The following is a 21,693-nucleotide window of genomic DNA, read 5'->3' as shown; positions in this document are numbered from 1 at the left end:
TTTACATCGGCCTCCCTTAATAAATTAAAAATTCTTAATTCTTATGGCCCCAAAAATTCTTAATTCTTAATTCATAGGAGTGTTAGATCTAATTAAGTTTAATTTTTTACGTAAATCTAAGAACAAGCACTTTGGATGATTCTAAACTATCAATACATTATAACACAACCTAGACGTCAAAGTAACTGACATAACGGAAAAAAAAAGTAAGTTTAACATAAATGTCTTTTGATTGAGATTTACTATGATCATAATTGAAGTGAAGTCGAAAATTGAATCCCCTAAGCCAAGGGCCTTGGCTCTGCCACTGAAGGGAATGTACGTGCTACCTCTCTATAACAAGGCCCTGCCACTGAAGGGAATGTACGTGCTACCTCTCTATAACTTAGAAAAACGTATGATTATACCCTTTGTTCTTTGGAAACACAAGTATTAGCTAACCAGTGGCGGAGTCAGGATTTTTTTCTTGGGGGAGCCAAAAATTTTTCGAACAAAATTACCTTAATATGTTATGTTCAAAATAATTTTTATTTTATTTAAATATATGATATCTTAAAATATCAAATATTAACTTTAATTATAAAGGTATGTCTATTTTATAAATATGTAACATAGTCATAACTAAAATTAAGACAAAAAATAACCTTTGATTAAATATTTTATAACATCACAAACCACCTAAGTTGCACATTATGAGAAGATGCTCCAATATGTCACTTGTGCAAAAATAAAAATATAATTATCAATATAAATATAACTATTTTCAATTAAAAAAAGATAAAAGTTATGTTAGCATACATTGAAATTTCATCCTTTTTTATTAAAAGTAAATTGAGATTTACGTTCTTTTATAGAATCGAGGACACTAAAGACTCATCATGCTTTTTATATAGTAATAGATTTATCCCATGTAAGTTCAAATAGCAAGTGTCGTCATTAAAGTAGAAAATAGGAAATTAACATGCTAACCACAAATTGAACAATTGGTTCAAGATACAACTGCATCACCTTTATAGTAAAATTATTTGGGCCAGCCCTTGAGCCCTCGATTATATTATGTCCAGAACCCGGGAACCTCGTGATTACTGTAAAACTCAAATACTGCACATGTTGTACCCTGTGATTACTCCACAAGACGTTAAACAGCTAAACCAAAAAAAAAGTTCACGAAATATATATAGAACCAAACTTGCACTCATGTGCTCTTCCAAGCTAAAGCTGAACAAAAGTCCACGAAATATCAAACCAAACTTGCTCGTCATATGCCCTTCCAGGTTGACAAAGGTGGAGTTTCAGAACTTTGCCAAGTGCTGATTTCAGGCCCGTATCTCTCACCCTTGACTCCAGCCGAAGTAATAGATTCGAGTTCTGCCATTTCCTCTGCGGACAGTTTTACAGACAAAGCTCCTATATTCTGATCGAGGTTCTCAATCTTGGTAGTGCCAGGTATGGGGCAAACATCATTGCCTTGGTGATGGACCCAGGCTATATATAGGGGGTTTTCCGGCGGCTTGGGGGGGGCTTAAGCCCCCACCAGCCCCCCCTTAAATCCGTGGCTGTTGCTCGTCATATGCCCTTCCAGGTTGACAAAGGTGGAGTTTCAGAACTTTGCCAAGTGCTGATTTCAGGCCCGTATCTCTCACCCTTGACTCCAGCCGAAGTAATAGATTCGAGTTCTGCCATTTCCTCTGCGGACAGTTTTACAGACAAAGCTCCTATATTCTGATCGAGGTTCTCAATCTTGGTAGTGCCAGGTATGGGGCAAACATCATTGCCTTGGTGATGGACCCAGGCTATATATAGGGGGTTTTCCGGCGGCTTGGGGGGGGCTTAAGCCCCCACCAGCCCCCCCTTAAATCCGTGGCTGTAGCTAACATGAATCAAATTTACTAAAAAAATATATAATGATTCATAAACTTTTTGTAGATGACACATAGATTGCTCTCAGAGTATTAGAAAGCTTCCAAAATACATCTACTGGTAGATATACGATAATTATAAATAGACCTACCTACAAGATCTTACACTTTCAACTCTTGAAAATTCTGACGAAGGCCTTCCAATAGCAGAATTTCCCATCTTCATAAGACGTAATTTCTGACGACTAATTTCTAACAGTTCCAAATTTGTTCTGACTGAAAATAATTTCTCCAAAATAATTTCCAGAATTCCCAGTGTTTGGTTATAATATTTGGACTATTAAAAAGTTTATAATCAGTGAATCATTATCAACCAACCAGTGTATAGACTTCCAGTGTATAACCTGATGAAAACTTTTTACTCAGAAAATCATAATATTAATTAATGTGTTTGGATTGCTGAATTATTTCACATAATATTTTACTTGCATCATAAACACATTTTCCAATTCATCTTTTTATATTACCAACTACCTTTTTATCTTACATACATTACGTCACAAAAAGTACTACAGTAATTATTCCAAATAATATTTCAAATAATACTTTATCCAAACACAGATCAGCAACTAATGCACTATTGGTCTACGTTTGGGCTAACACCTAGCTGACGACCTTTATCCCACTTCATTTCTAAGAAAAAGCAAATAGATAGACTCACAAAAAACTACTTATAGCTAATACTGACCTCTACGGTATATGATGTTGTATCCAGTTCTAAGCCACATGTACATATAGTTTCACTATGTATTTAGAGAAAATACAACAATCCGATTAACTTTTTCCATTAGCTTCTAGCAGCTGGAAATACATTTTCGTTAGATCAAATCACACAACCGGACTACTACAGTTTGCCGCAAAAATGGACATAGATGGCAAATTGAACCTCAGGTTTAACATTTTATGTCAATCGGAAAAGTATTGAGTTCGTTAGTTGAAAAAAAAAAAAAAAGTACTGAGTTGGGTGGCAGCCACGGATTTAAGGGGGGGCTGGTGGGGGCTTAAGCCCCCCCCCAAGCCGCCGGAAAACCCCCTATATATAGCCTGGGTCCATCACCAAGGCAATGATGTTTGCCCCATACCTGGCACTACCAAGATTGAGAACCTCGATCAGAATATAGGAGCTTTGTCTGTAAAACTGTCCGCAGAGGAAATGGCAGAACTCGAATCTATTACTTCGGCTGGAGTCAAGGGTGAGAGATACGGGCCTGAAATCAGCACTTGGCAAAGTTCTGAAACTCCACCTTTGTCAACCTGGAAGGGCATATGACGAGCAAGTTTGGTTTGATATTTCGTGGACTTTTGTTCAGCTTTAGCTTGGAAGAGCACATGAGTGCAAGTTTGGTTCTATATATATTTCGTGAACTTTTTTTTTGGTTTAGCTGTTTAACGTCTTGTGGAGTAATCACAGGGTACAACATGTGCAGTATTTGAGTTTTGCAGTAATCACGAGGTTCCCGGGTTCTGGACATAATATAATCGAGGGCTCAAGGGCTGGCCCAAATAATTTTACTATAAAGGTGATGCAGTTGTATCTTGAACCAATTGTTCAATTTGTGGTTAGCATGTTAATTTCCTATTTTCTACTTTAATGACGACACTTGCTATTTGAACTTACATGGGATAAATCTATTACTATATAAAAAGCATGATGAGTCTTTAGTGTCCTCGATTCTATAAAAGAACGTAAATCTCAATTTACTTTTAATAAAAAAGGATGAAATTTCAATGTATGCTAACATAACTTTTATCTTTTTTTAATTGAAAATAGTTATATTTATATTGATAATTATATTTTTATTTTTGCACAAGTGACATATTGGAGCATCTTCTCATAATGTGCAACTTAGGTGGTTTGTGATGTTATAAGATATTTAATCAAAGGTTATTTTTTGTCTTAATTTTAGTTATGACTATGTTACATATTTATAAAATAGACATACCTTTATAATTAAAGTTAATATTTGATATTTTAAGATATCATATATTTAAATAAAATAAAAATTATTTTGAACATAACATATTAAGGTAATTTTGTTCGAAAAAATTTTGGCCCCCCCAAGAAAAAAATCCTGACTCCGCCACTGTTGGGTGGAATTCTGAAAGTAGTCTGGATGGCAAAGTGCCTTTTGTTCCAGCAAAAAGGGAGAAATAATGTATACTTCTACAATTATAATAATAGCCAGAATTAATCCGTCGACCAGCAATTTTTTCAACACATAGTCAATGATCATATTAAAATCTTTGGACATATTCATATCACAGTTTAGGCTAGACCTTATGAACCATTCTTTTGGAAATATTTTTGCTTCCCAATTGTCAAATGTTCGGCACGAACTTGCAAGTGCAGGACGGCTTGTATTGCCATATATCTAATAGCAAAGTTAAACAACCATCGAAATGAATTTTCAGGTAACATGGCTATAAAAACTTGAAAGCTCTCCCCATCCCTGCAGGTGACAAAGAAAAGTGAACAAATTGCTTAAGTTAGGTTCGAGTTTAATTTAAGGAAAGTAAGAAATATGTTAATGGGCAGAATTATTGATATTTAAGGAGGTAACTAGACATATGTTGGTCCAATCTTGGTCTGTGTATGTAAACTATTAGAAATAGAAAAAAAAAAAAAGTCCCTATTCGATATTTTGATGCATGGAAAGTGAAGTTATAACGGGATATCGAAGCAAGCAAACATTCGTGAGTTGACAATGGGGAGTAGCTTCTTCTTCGGCTTTTTACCTCACATGAGCATAAAAATTTGAATTTATAATTTTAAAAAACAATGTGGTTTTTTTTCCTTGGATGATTAAAATAAAGGGTTTCATTTGATCTTCAAGAAGAAAATTTTGCAGTTGTAGTTTTAGGGTATTCATCGGTAGATTATAGGGTAATTTGGTTGGAGTTTGGTTTACATTCGGTTGTTTTAGAAAAGAAATGTATCCGATAGAAAACCATATTACACTCTGGTCAGCAAAATAATAATTAATATTGGGATAATTTCAAAAGCAGCCGCTAAGGTTGATGACAATTATAGCTAGCTCCTTCCACATTTTAAAAAAGGAGTGAGGTTAGAAGAAGGGCAAGAAAATCATTTACAAATTTAACCAGACTACCAGAATTTGCTGGACAAATGGAAATAGATGAACAAGTAAGACTCAAGATTTTATTTTTTTTTTTTTTTTTGAGAATTGGATGATATTGTCAAATTTCAAAATTAAATAAATAGTTTTTTCCTGTGCACACAAGAATTTCATTAGTGAATAATTCTTCAAGAAGATTGCATTTGGGAGAGATTTAATTCGTGGGACAGCAATACATCAACAAATGCTCAATGATCATATTAAATCTTTACATACATTCAGGTACTTCATAGCTGAGGCCAGGCTTTTTACCAGAAAATCAAGACTTTATTTGCAGCTTTCTTAACTCTTTAAGTCCCAATTTTCAAATATGTTTGGTGCATAGTTTAGTACTTGCCTAACACAACACGGCTAATTTAAGAGTCTAATGTACAAATTCGATCAACTTCTTCACCAAACATGTCTATAAAATCTGAAGAGCAGTCCTCATTCCTCAAGCTGAACTAAAGTTTAGCAGCATCTGTAATTGTTGGTAGAACATAGTCTATGGATTTCCTTCACTAATTTCGAGCTATGGCAAGCCACAGGGCATTGCTGTTTTATCTGCTATTTGCACTCTTCTCCATGCTGTCTATGACTGCCAATGCTTGTGTTTGGGCGTACATACCTCTCCTCGGTATCTTCTGCGCACCACCACCACCAGTACCACTTTCATTTTTCAGTCCGCCGCCGCCGCTGCCGCTGCAGCCAACGGGCCCTCCTCCACCAAGAAAGATCCTTCATTAACCCCCCAGTTTGCCTTGATTAATTATTCTCCTGCTCCACCTTATACGAGTGCACACACACTATACTAAATATAGAATAACATGATGAAGAAAGTTGTAAAAGTTCCAAAGAATGGGCAAATCGTCAATTTAATCCCTAAATATTTTTACTTAAATCAATTTCATCCTTTATGATTTTTTTTCACCAATTTAATCCTCAAACAATTTTATCAAATTCAATGTAGGACTAAATTCAATATAGGACTTATTGGGCAGGGCAACCACATTTTATGTATTTCACATGGCAAGATAAGGGTATAATTGGAATGACAAGTTCGACTGTCTAATTATAGGGATTATAAGCGAGACTTTTAGATGATTAAAGACAAAATCCTCTTAAAATTGAGATTTCCCAAATTTAGAGAGGCAATTTGGAGAGATTTCCTCCGGCTATCCTGTTTCTAAAACCATTAGCCTCTGCAAAACTCCAATCCAAACTCAAGCAACAATGGCTTCAAGCCCAACCAAACTAGTTCGCAAATCTCCCTTGCTGTATCGTTTTGTACAGTTTTCTCCCAAACCCACTTCACATTTCAGGAGGGCCCCCAAAATTCCACCTTTCTCCACTTCTATAAGCAGTAGGGGCTTCAGCTTTAGAAGCTGCTATCACTCAATTTCTTTAACCTCGACTCCTGTGTATAAAGAATTGGGTCACTCTAAAATTGGTTTTAGACAACTGGGTTCTGATCATTTTCGCCTCTTTGCTGTATCTGATGGTGGCTCCGGCGGGGGAGGTAGTGGGAATAGTGGTTCAGGTGGCGGAAATTCTGGTGACGGTGGTAGTGGTGCTGCCACCATGGATCACAAAAATTCAGGATCAAAACCAGAGAACTAGAAATGAAAGTGGTTACAAGCTTGATTGGCATCGCGACTAGATCACCAAAGTATTGATTTCCCGAGCGGAGTAGGAATCACCCTTCCGGGCATCGGAGTTGAGCAGTAAGGCGGTGGCCTCCTTGACCAGCCCAGCAAAAGCGTTGCCCAAGTTGTCGCTTCTGGATGCTGCTTCTAAAAGCGTCAGATCGTAGCGTCAGATCGTACCTGAATCTCTCAAAGGCCCTGGAACCAAATACATTTGATACAGTAGACATCTGGGGAACCATTTTCGGCCACGACTCTGCTCTGCTGCTCCATAAGGATCCAAAATATTACCTTGGTCGGGTTTCTCTTTAGTGCTCTTCTCTCTTAATTTTCAGAGGTTTTTGTTTTTAATCATCTAAAAGTCTCGGTTATAATCCCTATAATTAGACAGTCGAACTTGTCATTCCAATTATACCCTTGCCCCGCCATATGAAATATATAAAATGTGGTGGCATCGTCCAATAAGTTCTACATTAAATCTGATAAAATTATTTGAAAACCAAATTGGTGAAAAATAATCATAAAGAACGAAATTGATTTAAGTGAAATTGTTTAGGGATTAAATTGGCGATTTGCCCTCAAGGGTCCACCGGATTACACCTAGCAAAAAGGGGTATTTTGTTTTGATTCGTCCTGTAATTACATATGAGAAAAGAGACTGTCTAAATTTAGCAATACTTCCCTCCCCCCCCCCCCCCCCCCCCCCCCCCCCCCCCCCCCCATTGTTGCAGGAACGAGACAATATTCGACTTCAGGTTGTCAATTATATCCTTTATGGAAACGGCAAACCAATATGAGAAATTTCTGATACAAGTATTCAATTAGTTCGGACTTGTTTAGTATTGAATTGGGACCAAGACAAAAAAAGTTCTTCTAGCGAAGAAGCCAAAGAATAGCCATGGGCTGACTTTCCAGCTTTGAAGCAAGATATTGCAAAATATGTACTTTATTTAAATTCAAAAGAGTTAGTTTAACTACTAATTCATACACAGCAATCTTATACTCCCTTCATGTAATATTGAACAAAATTTGTGTTGTCTCTTAATGATATTTGAGATTTATGCATGGTAACTTTCAAAGAGAGTACAGGTAACTACTGTTATTTTCTATCCAATTACTATACATGTTACAGTTTTTGACGTACAACCTCGTTAATTGTTGAACTAAATATATGTGTGAAATATTTTATTTATATAACAAAATTGTTCTTAAATATAATAACGTAACATAATCGTACCCCAAAAAACATAGTTCGTTTGGATTCCTTGTTTTTGCACCTGTTTTTGAAAAACTGTTTTTCACATTCCAAATGCTACAGTAAATGTGTATTTCAAAAACAATTCCAAAAACACCCATATCCAAACATTATATCAAAAACAACTCCAAATATACAAATTTAATATGTATATTTCAATTTATAATAATATAATATAAATTGAAATATATAAATTGAAATATGTAAATTGAATATGTAAATTGAAATATACAAATTGAAAATTATATATTTATATGTTATATATGTTATATATTATATATTATATAAATATTTACATACTTTAATATTATACATAATATAATATAATATACATAGTATGTAATATTGTATACATAAATGTATAAATATTTATACATAATATATTTTGTACATTATATTATAATATATACATTATTAATGTACTTTCATTATTATGTACATTATTGTGTATAATAATGTATAATAAAGTTATGTATAATATATAATATACATAATATGTAATAATGTATAAATGTATATTATGTATATTATATATATACAATATTATGTATATTATACAAATTGCAAAATTTTATATTATATATTTATATATTATATAAATATTTATATAATGAAATATACAATAAATATTACAAATTGAAATATTATATAAACACCATATTTATTAATATTCAAATATTTATAATTAATATTAATGTATATTATATATATTAAATATTTATAAATAATGTATTTATATATTTATTTATTCATATTATATATAATTTATTTATTCATAATATATATAATTTATTTATTTAATATATATTTTTATATATTTATACAAAAAATATATATTATAAAATTATATATAATATAATATAATATATATTATATAGATTATACATTTATATAAATGTACATTTATACATAATATATATATTTATGTATATTTATAATTTACATTTATATTATGTATTTTGATACATTTATATTAATATACATAGTATTAATTTTACATTTATACATAATATTAATACATTTATATATTTATATTAATTATATTAATACATTTATACATAATATTAATATATATTTATGATATGTTAATTTATACATTTATATAATATTCATTTATAATTTATATATTTATAATAATATACACTTATACATTTCTAAATATATTTATATTATGTATTACATATAATATAATACATTTATATATTTTTATATAAATATATAAATATATTTATTTATAAATATTTATAAATGTATTATAAATGCATAAATATATATTTATATAAAATATAAAATTTATAATTTTTACATTTATATAATATTCATTTATAATTTATACATTTATAATAATATACATTTATAAATATATTTATATTATGTATTATGTATAATATAATACATTTATAATATATTGATATATTTTTATATAAATATATAAATATATTTATTTATAAATATTTATAAATGTATTATAAATGCATAAATGTATATAAATATAAAAATATATAAATTATAAATTATAAAATACTCAAAAATATGTTTTAAAAATACCTCTAAAAATAATTCAAAAAACATCTACAGTAAAAGTTTTTCATATAGTTTTTGAAAAACAACCCCAAAAACAACTAATCCAAACGGACTTGTATTTCAAAAACGAAATGCTACAGTATTGTTTTTGAAAAACAACCCCAAAAACAGCTAATCCAAACGGACCCATAATAATTGCACAAAATGGGATAAAATTTTACTTGATTTTGGTATGTTTTCTGACGAATTTTTATGTCTTACATTTTGGACCTCCATAGAGCACCTCCCATCGAAGCCTGGCAAGAAGAGGCCCGCCCAAAACTAGCATGTGTAAATTTGGGTGTGGGATGTTTTGGGTCTGGGTATTCCAAAAGCAGACTACGTCATGACTGAACGTGGATTGCTCGCAGGTGATCCTGGCCCATGGTACCCATAATGAGTTTGTTACCATTTTTGTTTTTTATTTTTAGACCCCAGTTATTTTCTACATTTACACTTGAAAAGATTGTTTTGTGAAAATGTTCGCTTGAGTGTATGAAAGTGCTCAGAATTACCCCTGAATGCATTAATTGGGCTCCCACTAGTTTTCACAATTAACCCAATCCTACTGTGAGTCAATTTTAACTTGGTAGAAATATTTTACATTTAAAATGGATTAGTCAACCCGATTTACAAATTTATTCCAACTCTCAACAAATTTCTCGAATTTTAGGTGGGATGAGGACTTTAATTATTTCTACGTCTCAGGAATAATGACAAATCGAGAGGCTCGACTAGAAGGAATCGATGGTAATCTTTTGTGTTATATATGGTAAATAGAGAGACAAATGGAGAGGCTTTTGTGTTATATATGATAATTTTTTTTAATATACAAATTAGATTCAAGACTTACTATTTGTAATTGTAAAAAGAGAAAAGAAAAGGAGCGAGTTGTTTCATGTCTGCAATGAAATTCCGATTCAACCATCCCAATTTTTTTGAAGCTTTTTTCTTTCCCATTTGAAGTCCCTTTTAGCATCTCACAAGGAATTTCTCATGCATCATTTTACTATATTCCTGAACTTCATATGCTTTTGTCATACGTGCATGAAAAGAATACTCTATTTTGATTATCATGATTAACGGATAAACAATGATCTTGTGCCTAAGAAAATAGTAAACTAACCCTCCTCCATGATTTTACACCTTTAGCTATTTGAAAATTTCTGTATAGGCCTTTTCAAAATGAACTTCTCATTTTCACGGCAACGTTTTTAAACCTGGATGAGTAATTTTTTGTTCACAGTTCAACCATTCAAGTTAAAAGTTCAACTTTTTTTCATGTATATAAGAAATAAAAATTCCGATTAAAAATTCAAGAAAAAGGAGAAATTTTACTAACAAACAAGTTCAGAAGTCCACATTTTACTGATTTTTACCATTCAACCATTCTTTGACCAATTTTTTTGGTTTCTTCCAAGAAACAAAATTTCTTTTTGTCTTGTTCAAGTTTTAAATGAAACCAAACCAACACCATGACCTCTTTGCAATTCAACTGGTTGAACCGATCTATTAATCCAATTTTCAAAACACTATCCCCAAATTGCCTTCATTGGAGGAAATTTCTACAGAATTAAGTCTTTATCCAATTAGGCTGTCCCCAGGCTACAGCTCAAAATTATTGATAACATCAGGAGCAACTACTACGTATACGTATCTTTTTTGGTTTTTTTTTGTTTTTTTTTGGGGGGGGGGGGGGGGGGGGGGGCGGGGGGGAGGCTGCAAATGGACACTGATAAAAACGACTTCTGACTAATAGTCACCTACCCTGTATTCAGTTCTAAGCGGTATCTGTGATTTCAATGTACATATTTGGAAGAAATGAAGCAAATCGATCAACTTTTTCCATTAGCTTCCGGCAGCAAGAAATATATTTCCCCTGAAGCTATCAAGCTAATCAATAAAACTGTTGAAGAGAGCATGGAGCTAATCATCAATAAGCATTCAAGGACCTATATCCTTCAAGCTTCCTGTTCCATTGCTTCCCTTGTACAAAAGGCTACTATAAACTTCTACATTACAAAATTCTAAACCCAACTATAACAACAAGGTCAAAAATAAACTAGCTCTATGTATGTTAAAAAGGGAAAACTATTGCAGCTGTTAATCTATTTTGCCATTTGATATTTGAAATCTTCATTGGTTGGATTCTTCACTTGATACTTCAGTGTTGCATATTGGGCATGTCTGGCAAAACCAACAAGATACATACATGTATTAGCAAACAAATATCAGACTTTAAGGCGAACTCTGCTCAAAAATATTTACCATACCTTGTTAATTCTGAGCCATTTCGATCCACAATGAGCATGGTATACATGTTTGCATGGCAAATTTATTTGCCGGTCCCCTCTTTTGTACCTCATTTGGCAGATGACACATCTGGGTCGCAAAAATTTTAAAAAAAAAATGACAACCAATTAAATTATTAGACGAAAAAAATTGAAGCAGCAACCAAAATGAGTGAACCTGACCTAGATGTGTGTGTGTGGGTGTGTGTGTGTGTGACAGAGAGAGAGAGAGAGAGAGGAGCAGAGAATGATAGAAACCTTCTAATTTTGTTCATTCATGATCTTTCACTATTCTTTATGTTTTCTTTCTTCTTTCAGAACTTGACAAGGGCCAACACATTTAGATATAAAAGAAAGGGCAGCCCCATAATAGATCTCTATTACTCTTTCCTAGCAGGTACTTAGTCTTACAGAAAACACAAGTAAAAGAGTGACACAGGCTCGGTAGCCTCAGCTAGAAACTAACAAAAAAATACCGAGGCACCTGCTACCGTTTACAAAGGAAATGAAGCAGAAATGCTGGATTCTGGTATCACATTGAATGCAGCAGTATCATACATTATCAGGTATTTGTGATACTGGGGACTCTGTATATTTTCCAAAGAGTAGATAAGGTTAGGTAACTGATTTCCTTGTTGGGGTCAAGAAACCCATTCTTGATTTATTTGCTCAAATCTTGAAATGCATTCTTGAAAACAATCATGGAACTGCATTAATATCAACTAGTGTTACTTATCATTTTCACAAGCCATTGCTTTGTCAGTGATCAGCTGGTGAGCACATAATGGGTATCATAATTGATCACCCTGCATAGGCAAGGCATAACAACAGGGAAACCTGATCCGCAGGGCTTCTGCCTAATGCAGTTGAGAATGCTTAGGTGGAGGCTACATTACTGCAGCAAGCAGAACTGCTCTTTCCAAGGGTTATTGTATGCACTAGACTGGGTACCATACGAATCTTACAAAGAACTTCTCAAATGTTTATTTCACAGCTAAACATAATTTCTTGTGGATAGAGTGATTTTTGACCACATTTGAATGATATGTGACAAAAGTAACCAATGTAAACAGGTACAGATAGAGAGAAAGGCAGAGTGTCAGAAAGGATAGAGGCTAACAGCTGTGGCTCACCAGCAAGAAGAAAGCACAGTGGCACATTCAACGTGAAATACATCTTAGTAAGAATATACCTCTCAGTAGATCTTTTTTTGGAGAAAATTCCCCCAGATTTGTACTTTGAGGTCGGAAGTAAATCAATAAGTTCTTGTGAAAGTCCCCGGTTTTCAGTCCCCACTGCTTCGCCCAACTCAAGTAATTCCTAAAAATAATATCATAATTAGATTTCATCTCCAAACAGTTTGTCTAGTCATTCTTAACATTTGCTTGTAAGAATCTGTACACCGAGACGAGATATCAGGTGTTTTACTTAATCTGTCTAAAGGGAATAAATATAGCAAATTCCTCATTTTGTGTAATCATACACTTGTAAAATTTACTCACCCTGCTGTTGCTAATGCAGCTACACCAAATACTGAACTCTTATTTTGCTATTCTAGTGCCAGAAGCTAGAGAAATGAAAATGAAGACCATTTTGGATGTTCAACAACATAGTCAGCAAAAAGCCATGAATAGAACTTGGAATTATGGAGTCAGTTACCAGAACGGCAACAGTTAGAGAAGCACAATGAAGAAGTCCTTTCTTTTATTCCTTGTGAATTTAGTTTAAGAGTTTGGGACTTAAAACCCACATGGCAGAATACATAAAAGAAGATTGATATTCACGTCAAGCACGTCTTTCTTTGGTTACGAAAACTGGTCAACTGGTTGAACTCTGGAGAGAAGATTTTGTTCTTTTAATTGATTTTCCAATAATGTGACTTCGAGAAATGAAGTTTGCATAAACATTCACCAAAGTTCATGGCAATCACCAGCCAAAAATCTTTTTGATGCAGCATTTCGCACTAAAACAGTCTAATAACAGTCTTATCCACTGAACAGGGCATAAGAGAAGCCTCATACTTGCTGATTGAATTTCAACCATTATAGGTTCTAATAAGAACACAGGTCATTGTAGCACATAAAGAATATAAGTTTACAAAATGCAAAAACTTCAAACATTTGTACCTCATAAGTCATGTTGTCAGGATCAATATTATCTTCCCAAACAGCCTGCAACAGTGTAGGAAAAAGAAAGTACAAATCAGTATCTTCCTCACAGCCAAGCAAAATAATATTTCCTATTCGTAAGTGATAAGCTGAGAATTATGAAGAGATAAAGAAGTATATAATCGATTTACATACCTGAGTACCACCAGAATCTTGCTGATTAATGTTGTCTGCAGAGGTTTGAGCTGTGCAAAGGATAGAAAATGAGAATGCTAAGTATGAACAACTCATCGAAGATAAGGTCAGAATTGCATTACCAAGCAACAAAAACTTGTAATGAAACTGAAAAGAGATCTACCTCAACAAAGGAAGTAACACCCTTAAGACCAAGAAACGTAGAAAGTCAACATGATATTTTCCCCGTTTTCATTTGTTTAAACTGTAAGGGCCAAACAACAGAACAAAATCTGGAACTCACATTCTTCTGGGATGGCCTCCATACTGGGCGTTGGGTTTGCCTCCATACTGGGGGCTTGGATCTCTTCCGAAGGCATTTCTACAACTGGCGGTTCTTGTATATTCATAACAGAAGGATAATCCCATGGTCTCCGGTTGTAGTCCATCCTCATAAAGTCATCATTTACAATGTAAGGGCTATAATAGGGAGCATTTTCTGGGCCAGATAACCCAAATCTGTAAGAATTCATATTCATTGACCAATATGCAGATTCCTGCAAATAAAACACCAATGAAACACATTCACCATCACAAAGGAAACTTACACATTCCCATCCATCTCAAATGCTCGGCAGTGTTTAAGCAAAGACAATAAACAGTAAAATTTTCAAAAAGTAATACAATCAATCGTGCAAGTGCAGTATACAAATTGACAATTTATTTTGCATCAATTGCCCCTTTCTCATATGAAAAAACCATATAAAAGTGAAACCAAGACTCTTTCCTCTCAAAATTATACTTTGGAGTCAATGGCATCCTGACACATTTGCACTAACAAACTGCAGATAGCTACATATATCTCATTGTAATGAACAAGTACGGAACAAACTAGGTCAAATTTTTTATAAGAAAAAGAAATGAAATGTAACAATGAGACAGCATAACACGTATCCCACTTGTTACACTAGAGCTGAGCATTCATTAGCTTGACCATAAAACATTGAAGCAGAGCCAGGCATCATAGTTTAACAGCTTTACATCTTTCAAGCAATTCAGGTAAATGATATCCAACTAACAAGCAGAAATATATGGACATGTAATAGTGAAGTAGTATATCCTCAGAATCCCACCACTAAGGAAACGATTATGAGCATTGATATGTATATAGCTTTCATAAAAGATCTGATAGGACAACCTAAACTAGGAAAACAACATTCTTTTCTGTTTTAGAGCAGAACAACATTTAGTTATTATTCTTAAGCACTGCGCATCACTATTTCATGAAATTACAGTTGGGCCCTGAAAAAAAGAAGGAAAGGAAAAAATTGCAAAAAAAGGAAAGGAAATTGCAGTGCCCCCCAAAAAGGAAAGGAAAGGAAATTGCAAACAGAAATTGCAAAAAATTTGGGCCCTGAAAAAAAAGGAAAGGAAAAGATTACCTGATGATCATGAGGCATTGGTGGAGGAGGGTGAACATAAGGTAAAGGGGCTTGTGGAAGACCTCCAAAAAAGTCCACAAAACTGTCTGAAGCATTATAAGGATAGCCAAAAGTATTCATGTAATGCACCTCCATTTGATGATTTCCATCCATTTCTTTGACTGCTGATCTCAATTACCCAAAACAGCTGCAAAATGAACAATTCAGTATATCCTCTTAAACACAGAACCAAAAAAAAAAAAAGGAAAGCTAAAAACCCAGAAAATCCCCCATTACATTTCAAAAAAACTGAAAAAAAAAAGAAGCAAAGAGCAACAACTCTGAGTCTAGAATCTTTAAAGAGTATTTAAACTTCAAGAAAATTCTGCATCGTTCTTGTTTCCTTAGAAACCCCTGCATCTTCCTACTTTCAGAACTAATCTAACAAACAACCAAAAAATAAAGCATGTCTTCATTTCATAAACCCTTTTATTTTCTTTCTTTCCTCTGTCAAATTCATCCCATTATATCAATATAATAAATTAAAGGAAAAAAAAACTCAATTTTCTAATAGCCCAAGATTGGCCTGAATGGTAAACTCAAATTTCAAAAAGGTCATTGTTTTACAAATTGTAGCAAGCGAAAAAAAATAAACAAAAAAAAACAGGGGACTTCTAGAATAATGGGCAGTCGTACAAAAGAACCTACCAACAGCAACAACAACAAAACTAAAATACTCCATTACATACTCGAAATATGCAACTAAATTATGTAAAAATGAGAAAAAGAAGTACTGGGATTTACAAGAAGATATCTCAAAATGTGAACAACATAGACTGGGATTTACAAGGAGAATTATATACAAGTATGAGAGACAGAGGATGAAGCTATGGAAGAAGAAAACGGACACTTTGAGGATGAGTACGGAGGCGAGAATGGGGACAAAAGGGAGAAACGGAGGTATGCTTCACTTTGTTGTGTTCGTTGCTTTTTGGCTGTGAGCTAGTTGGAAGAAGAGGAAACCGTAGACGTCAGTAATGGCAGTGTCTGTATCTCTAATCTGTCTCATCTCATCTCATCTCATCTCATCATTTCTCTCTCCACTGTTGGGACTGTGGAATGTGGGGAGAGAAAGAGAGAGACTGTGTGAGTGTGTGCGGAGAGGCTCAGTGGCTTATGTCGGACTTGAGACACACGCTAGCTTTTGAAGCATGAAGTACTAAACGCAGATTTAGATAATTTTTTCTTTAAATTAGTTTGTGCGCGTTGTGCGGAGTGTAGTGTGTGTTGGTTTGTGCATCTTCTCATGAGACATGGAGGAGCAAATTTTGAGATATGAGTATGGTTTTTCGAATTGAGAAATATGTAAAGGGAAAATCGTCCAAAACGTCCCTTATATTTTATAAAATAATTTTTTTCGTCTCTCATTTTTAAAAGTATAATTTTATGTCTCTTATATATTTACATCAGTCAAATTTAATCCCTAACTAAGTTTTCGATCTTTTTTTGGCTGGAATCCATCATGTGTAAGGCACGTGATCATTTTTTAAGGGTAAATTTGTCAAATTATATATTACATAATCTGATCTATAGTCCTCCATATTTTATAAAATAAATTTTTTCGTCCTTCACATTTTATAAAATAATTTTTTTCATCCCTCACATTTCACAAAATGAATTTCTCCATCCCTCGCATTTCAAAAAATGAATTTTTCATTTCTCACTAATTATGTGTAAATACATTTTTTTTAAACACATGTATATGTCTATTTGATTTTACTTAATAATAATAGCATAAACACATGTATGTAATTGGCCCCGACTTGTGGGCTATCTTCTCTTTTTTGTATGATTATGACTAATATTTACCAATAGAATTTTAATTTGCATATTCTTATTGTATTTTGACCGAAAATAGCTTTATTGGCCAACTTGACAATGAATGCAAGATTTTTTACTAGATAATACCAGATGAAATCAAATGATCGCATATAATATATGATATTCGTATTGTTAAGTGAAATCAAATAGACACATACATATATTTATGCTATTCATATTATTAAGTAAAATCAAATAGACATATACATGTGTTTAAACAAAATGTATTCACACACACACACACACACACACACACACACACATATATATATATATTTTTTAGGGTTTCCCTCACACTCATAATTAGTGAGGGATGGAAATATTCATTTTTTGAAATATGAGGGATTGAGAAATTCATTTTGTAAAATGTGAGGGATGAAAAAATCATTTTATAAAATGTGAGGGACGAAAAAATTTGTTTTATAAAATGTGGAGGACTATAGATTAGATTATGAAAAATATAATTTGACAAATTTACCCTTAAAAATGATTACATGCCCTGCACGTGATGGATTCCGGCCAAAAAATGATCGGAAACCTAGGGCCTGTTTGGAAGTCAGGTTTTTAAGCAAGTTTTTTACCTACTAGTTTTTTAACAACTTTTGCTACAGGAACCCCAAAAAACTTCTCTAAATTTTTTACCTACCCACTTCAAAATATACAAAACACAAAAAAAAAAAAAAAAATTTCCTTCCATTTTTTTTCTTCTTCCTCTCCCATCCCAACCCACCACCACCTCTCCGGGCTAGACTCCAGTTCAATTACCGCTTCCAATTCAATCTATCCATCTATCATGCTCCAGAGTTTGCTCCACTCCAATTCCACTGCTACTTCTGCTTCCAACCCCATTAATTCCGTTCCCATTCCCATTCTCCTTCCCCCCAGCAGAAACGCTCGTCCCTCCTCCAACTCCTCCTCCTCTATGCAGTCCAAGCGCTCCTCCTCTGCCCACCACGAAGACCTCTCCTTCTCAAACGCCGCAACTCCTCCCTCGGCCCCGACAACCCTTCCACCTCCGCTGATAGAACCATCGACTTAGACAACTAGGACGACGATGTTGCTGAGCTCGAAGCCGCCGCCGCAACCGCCTCCTTGGGTGGAGCAGCAGCTGGCGACACCAAGTCCTCCGGCCTCTGTCTCCTGGGCCTCCTCCTGCAATGCGCCGAGTGCGTGGCCATGAACTGTCTCGACGCGCCAGCAACCAGCAGGACCTGAGCCACGGGGGAAGCTTCTTGCGGCGGTTCGTGGAGGCGCTGCATTACTACTCGGCGCTATTCAATGTGCTGGAGGACGGAATGGGGACGGACAGTGTGGAGAGGCACACGGTGGAGCAGCAGCTGTTGGGGTGCGAAATCAGGAACATCGTGGCCGGAGGTGCTAGAGGTGGGGCCGGTGGCGGAGTAGGGGGTGGAGCAGGCTGCGTTGCTGCTGGGAGGCAGAGGTAACGGGGAAGAAGAAGAAAGAAAAGAAAAAGGAAAGAAAAAAGAAGAAAAAAAAAAAGAGAAAGAGAAAAAAAAAGAAAAGGAAAAAAAGTTTTTCCCTTACAAAAAAAATTTTCACCTTATAAAAAACTTTTACAAAATTTTTTGAAAAACTTCTACAGTGCACTATAGTAAAGTTTTAGACAAACTCCCAAAAAACTCAGGTTCCAAACAGGCCCCTAGTTAGGGACTAAATTTGACCAATATGAATATGTAAGGGACATAAAATTACACTTTTAAAAGTGAGGGATGAAAAAAGTCATTTTATAAAATATGAGGGACGTTTCGGACGATTTTCCCTTTAGAATAACACTAAACACGTTTTGTGATATGATATATATATATGAGATAGAAAAGTGATTAAAAATTATGTTTGTAATACAATTTGAATAAAACTCTATCCAAACACACTCAATGTTGGAAAAAAATTGTGAAATAAAAATGTAGCATATTTTATGATGTGGTGTATATATTTACATTGCAAGTAAAAATATAATTTTTTTATTAATTATATAACAAGACAAATTTTATGATGCAAGGTGGTTAAGCATTATTTTAAATAGAAAAACACGATAAAGATTGGAAATATATACAAAGACATGTTATTTTTTTATGGGAAAAGGCAATATGGATTGAAATGTAATTTAAATTAGATTATTTTCAATAGGAAAAGGCAAGGAAAAATTGTTCAAAACATTTCTCACATTTTATAAAATAACTTATTCGTCCCTTACTTTGAAAATTATAATTTTACTTCTCTTACAAATTCACATTGGTCAAATTTGATTCCTATCTAAGTTTTCAACTAATTTTTGGTAGAATCTACTACGTGTCTTGCACGTGATCATATTTTAGGGTCAAATTTGTCAAATAATATTTCACATAATCCTATCCATAGTGTCTCATATTTTACAACATAAATTTTTTTATCCCTCATATTTTACAAAATAAATTTTTTCATCCCTTGTTAATCATGTATATGAATAGCTTTTCTTATTTTTGAAAATTCATGTACATGTTTATTTGATTTCACTTGAATAGTATGAATAGCATATAATATATTTCTATTTGATTTCACCTACAATTAATTATAGTTGTAGGTGAAATCAAATAGGGATATATTACATACTATTTGTACTATTCAAATGAAATCAAATAAACATGTACCTAGGTTAAAAAATAGCTATTCATACACATGATTAATGAGCGACAAAAAAATTCATTTTGTGAAATGTGAGTTGTGAGGGACAAAAAAAATTCATTTTGTAAAATGTGAAGAACCATGGATTGGATTATGTGAAATATTATTTGATAATTTTGCCGTTAAAAAATTATCACATGCAAGGCAAGTGGTAAATTCCAACAAAAAACTAGTTGAAAACATGAATAGGAACCAAATTTGACTAATATGAATTTGTAAGGGACGTAAAATTATACTTTTAAAAGTGAAACATGGAAAAAAATTATTTTACAAAATGTGAGAAACGTTTTGAATGAGTTTTCCAAAAGACAATATAAATTGAAATGTAACGTATATTAGGTTGTTTTGAATCGTAAAAGATAATATAAATCGAAGTGTACCGTACATTAAATTATTTGAATCATAAAAGGCAATACACATTGAAATCTAACGTACATTAAATTATTTTGAATCATTAACGACAATATATATTGAAATGTAACGTACGCTATTTTAGTAGAAAAGGTTAAGTAGTGTAGATACATGTTATCTCTAAATGCATGATTGTGTCATCTTTAAATGTCGAGTAGTATAGATACGTGTTATCTTTAAATGCATAATTGCATCATTTAAAGATAAACAAGACGATTTAGAGAAAATTGTAATGCCCAAAATCTCAAATTTGAATACATGTTAATAGTTATTTGTCGAAAAAGAGTGTAACGCTTGAGAGCTTCTATCAAATGTGTTTGCAAAATTGAATAGTAATTAGTAACAATAAGAAAGGTTATAGAATATTTTTGAAAATTCTAAATTTTGCGAAGATTAACTAGCATTTGTAATTATTGAGATATTATCACATTCCATTAGAAATATATGTGATGGTTTATCCACCATATCAAAGAGCGCTTGGATTTAGTGATCTAATCAATGATATTGTTTTCATGGATGAATTATTTTATTAGGCAAACAAGCTTTTGAAACATGGAGCATTAAACCCCTATTTAGATAATTCTTTTAAAATTGGTTTATGCACGTTGTGTATGTTTGTTTGTGTATCTTCTCACGAGATATAGAGGAATAAATTTTGAGATATAAAGAGTATGATTCTTTTAATTAAGAAGTATATAAATATGTTTGGTTAGAACATTTTGAATACACATATTATTTCAAATATTGTTTTGTTGGTATTATAAATATATTTTTCATTCACTTTTTTATATTCTTAACTATTTTTTGTATTTCACATACATCAAATTTTGGCTAGAATCCACCACGTGTCTTGCACGTGATCATTTTTTAGGATTAGCATTGTCAAATAATATTGAGCAAATTGCGCGAAATGTCACTAAACTATTTCAAAGTGCTGGTTCTGGTCACTAAACTTTTTTATTAGCGCGAAATGTCACTGAACTAGTAAATCTGTACCGTTTTGGTCACTCCGTGTATTTGTGCCGTTAGGAGAAACGGAAATCAACTTTTTGAGGGGCAAATTCGTCTGTACAGCCTTAGTGGGAAGAGTTTCATCTGGTAAGTGAAAGGTTTAACTGTGGGGCTTTGGAATGCTGGTAAAATTTTTGGAAATGTGGACAATGACAGTGAAAAGTATCAAAATTGATCCATTCTTCTCACAGTAATCAGTGACAAGACTCAAAGAA

At 33.3% G+C, this 21,693-nt stretch overlaps 1 protein-coding gene across 4 annotated transcripts; it reads right to left on the bottom strand.

The window, feature by feature from the left end:
- Positions 1–11,321: 11,321 nt before the first annotated feature.
- LOC113727079 (E3 ubiquitin-protein ligase BIG BROTHER-like) lies at positions 11,322–16,686 on the bottom strand. 4 transcript variants are annotated; one of them, XM_072075561.1, is made up of 8 exons: positions 16,202–16,686; positions 15,515–15,701; positions 14,377–14,629; positions 14,094–14,143; positions 13,917–13,961; positions 12,983–13,110; positions 11,773–11,881; positions 11,322–11,686 (listed from the first exon to the last, which is right to left on the bottom strand). In XM_072075561.1, exons 2-8 carry the CDS (start codon positions 15,665–15,667, stop codon positions 11,636–11,638), a joined length of 789 nt encoding a protein of 262 aa, XP_071931662.1. In that variant the 5' UTR covers positions 15,668–15,701; positions 16,202–16,686; the 3' UTR covers positions 11,322–11,635. The 4 variants fall into 4 exon arrangements, with proteins under 4 accessions (XP_071931662.1, XP_027106860.1, XP_027106858.1 ...); XM_027251059.2 differs by having other exon boundaries at positions 16,298–16,686; XM_027251057.2 differs by having other exon boundaries at positions 16,357–16,686.
- Positions 16,687–21,693: the final 5,007 nt, after the last annotated feature.

This window comes from Coffea arabica, chromosome 2c (assembly GCF_036785885.1).
Source record: "Coffea arabica cultivar ET-39 chromosome 2c, Coffea Arabica ET-39 HiFi, whole genome shotgun sequence".
NCBI lineage: Eukaryota > Viridiplantae > Streptophyta > Magnoliopsida > Gentianales > Rubiaceae > Coffea > Coffea arabica.
The sequence above is the reverse complement of the archived record's forward strand: the minus strand, read 5'-3'. Positions and strand labels throughout refer to the sequence as shown.

Excerpts from the sequence above, each read along its gene's own strand:
- LOC113727079 (XM_072075561.1), bottom strand. The coding sequence starts at position 15,667 with ATGGATGGAAATCATCAAATGGAGGTGCATTACATGAATACTTTTGGC. Across the intron at positions 13,111-13,916 it reads CTGACAACATGACTTATGAG|GAATTACTTGAGTTGGGCGA; the intron begins GTACAAATGTTT and ends TATTATTTTTAG. Across the intron at positions 11,882-12,982 it reads AAAAAAAGATCTACTGAGAG|ATGTGTCATCTGCCAAATGA; the intron begins GTATATTCTTAC and ends TTTGCGACCCAG.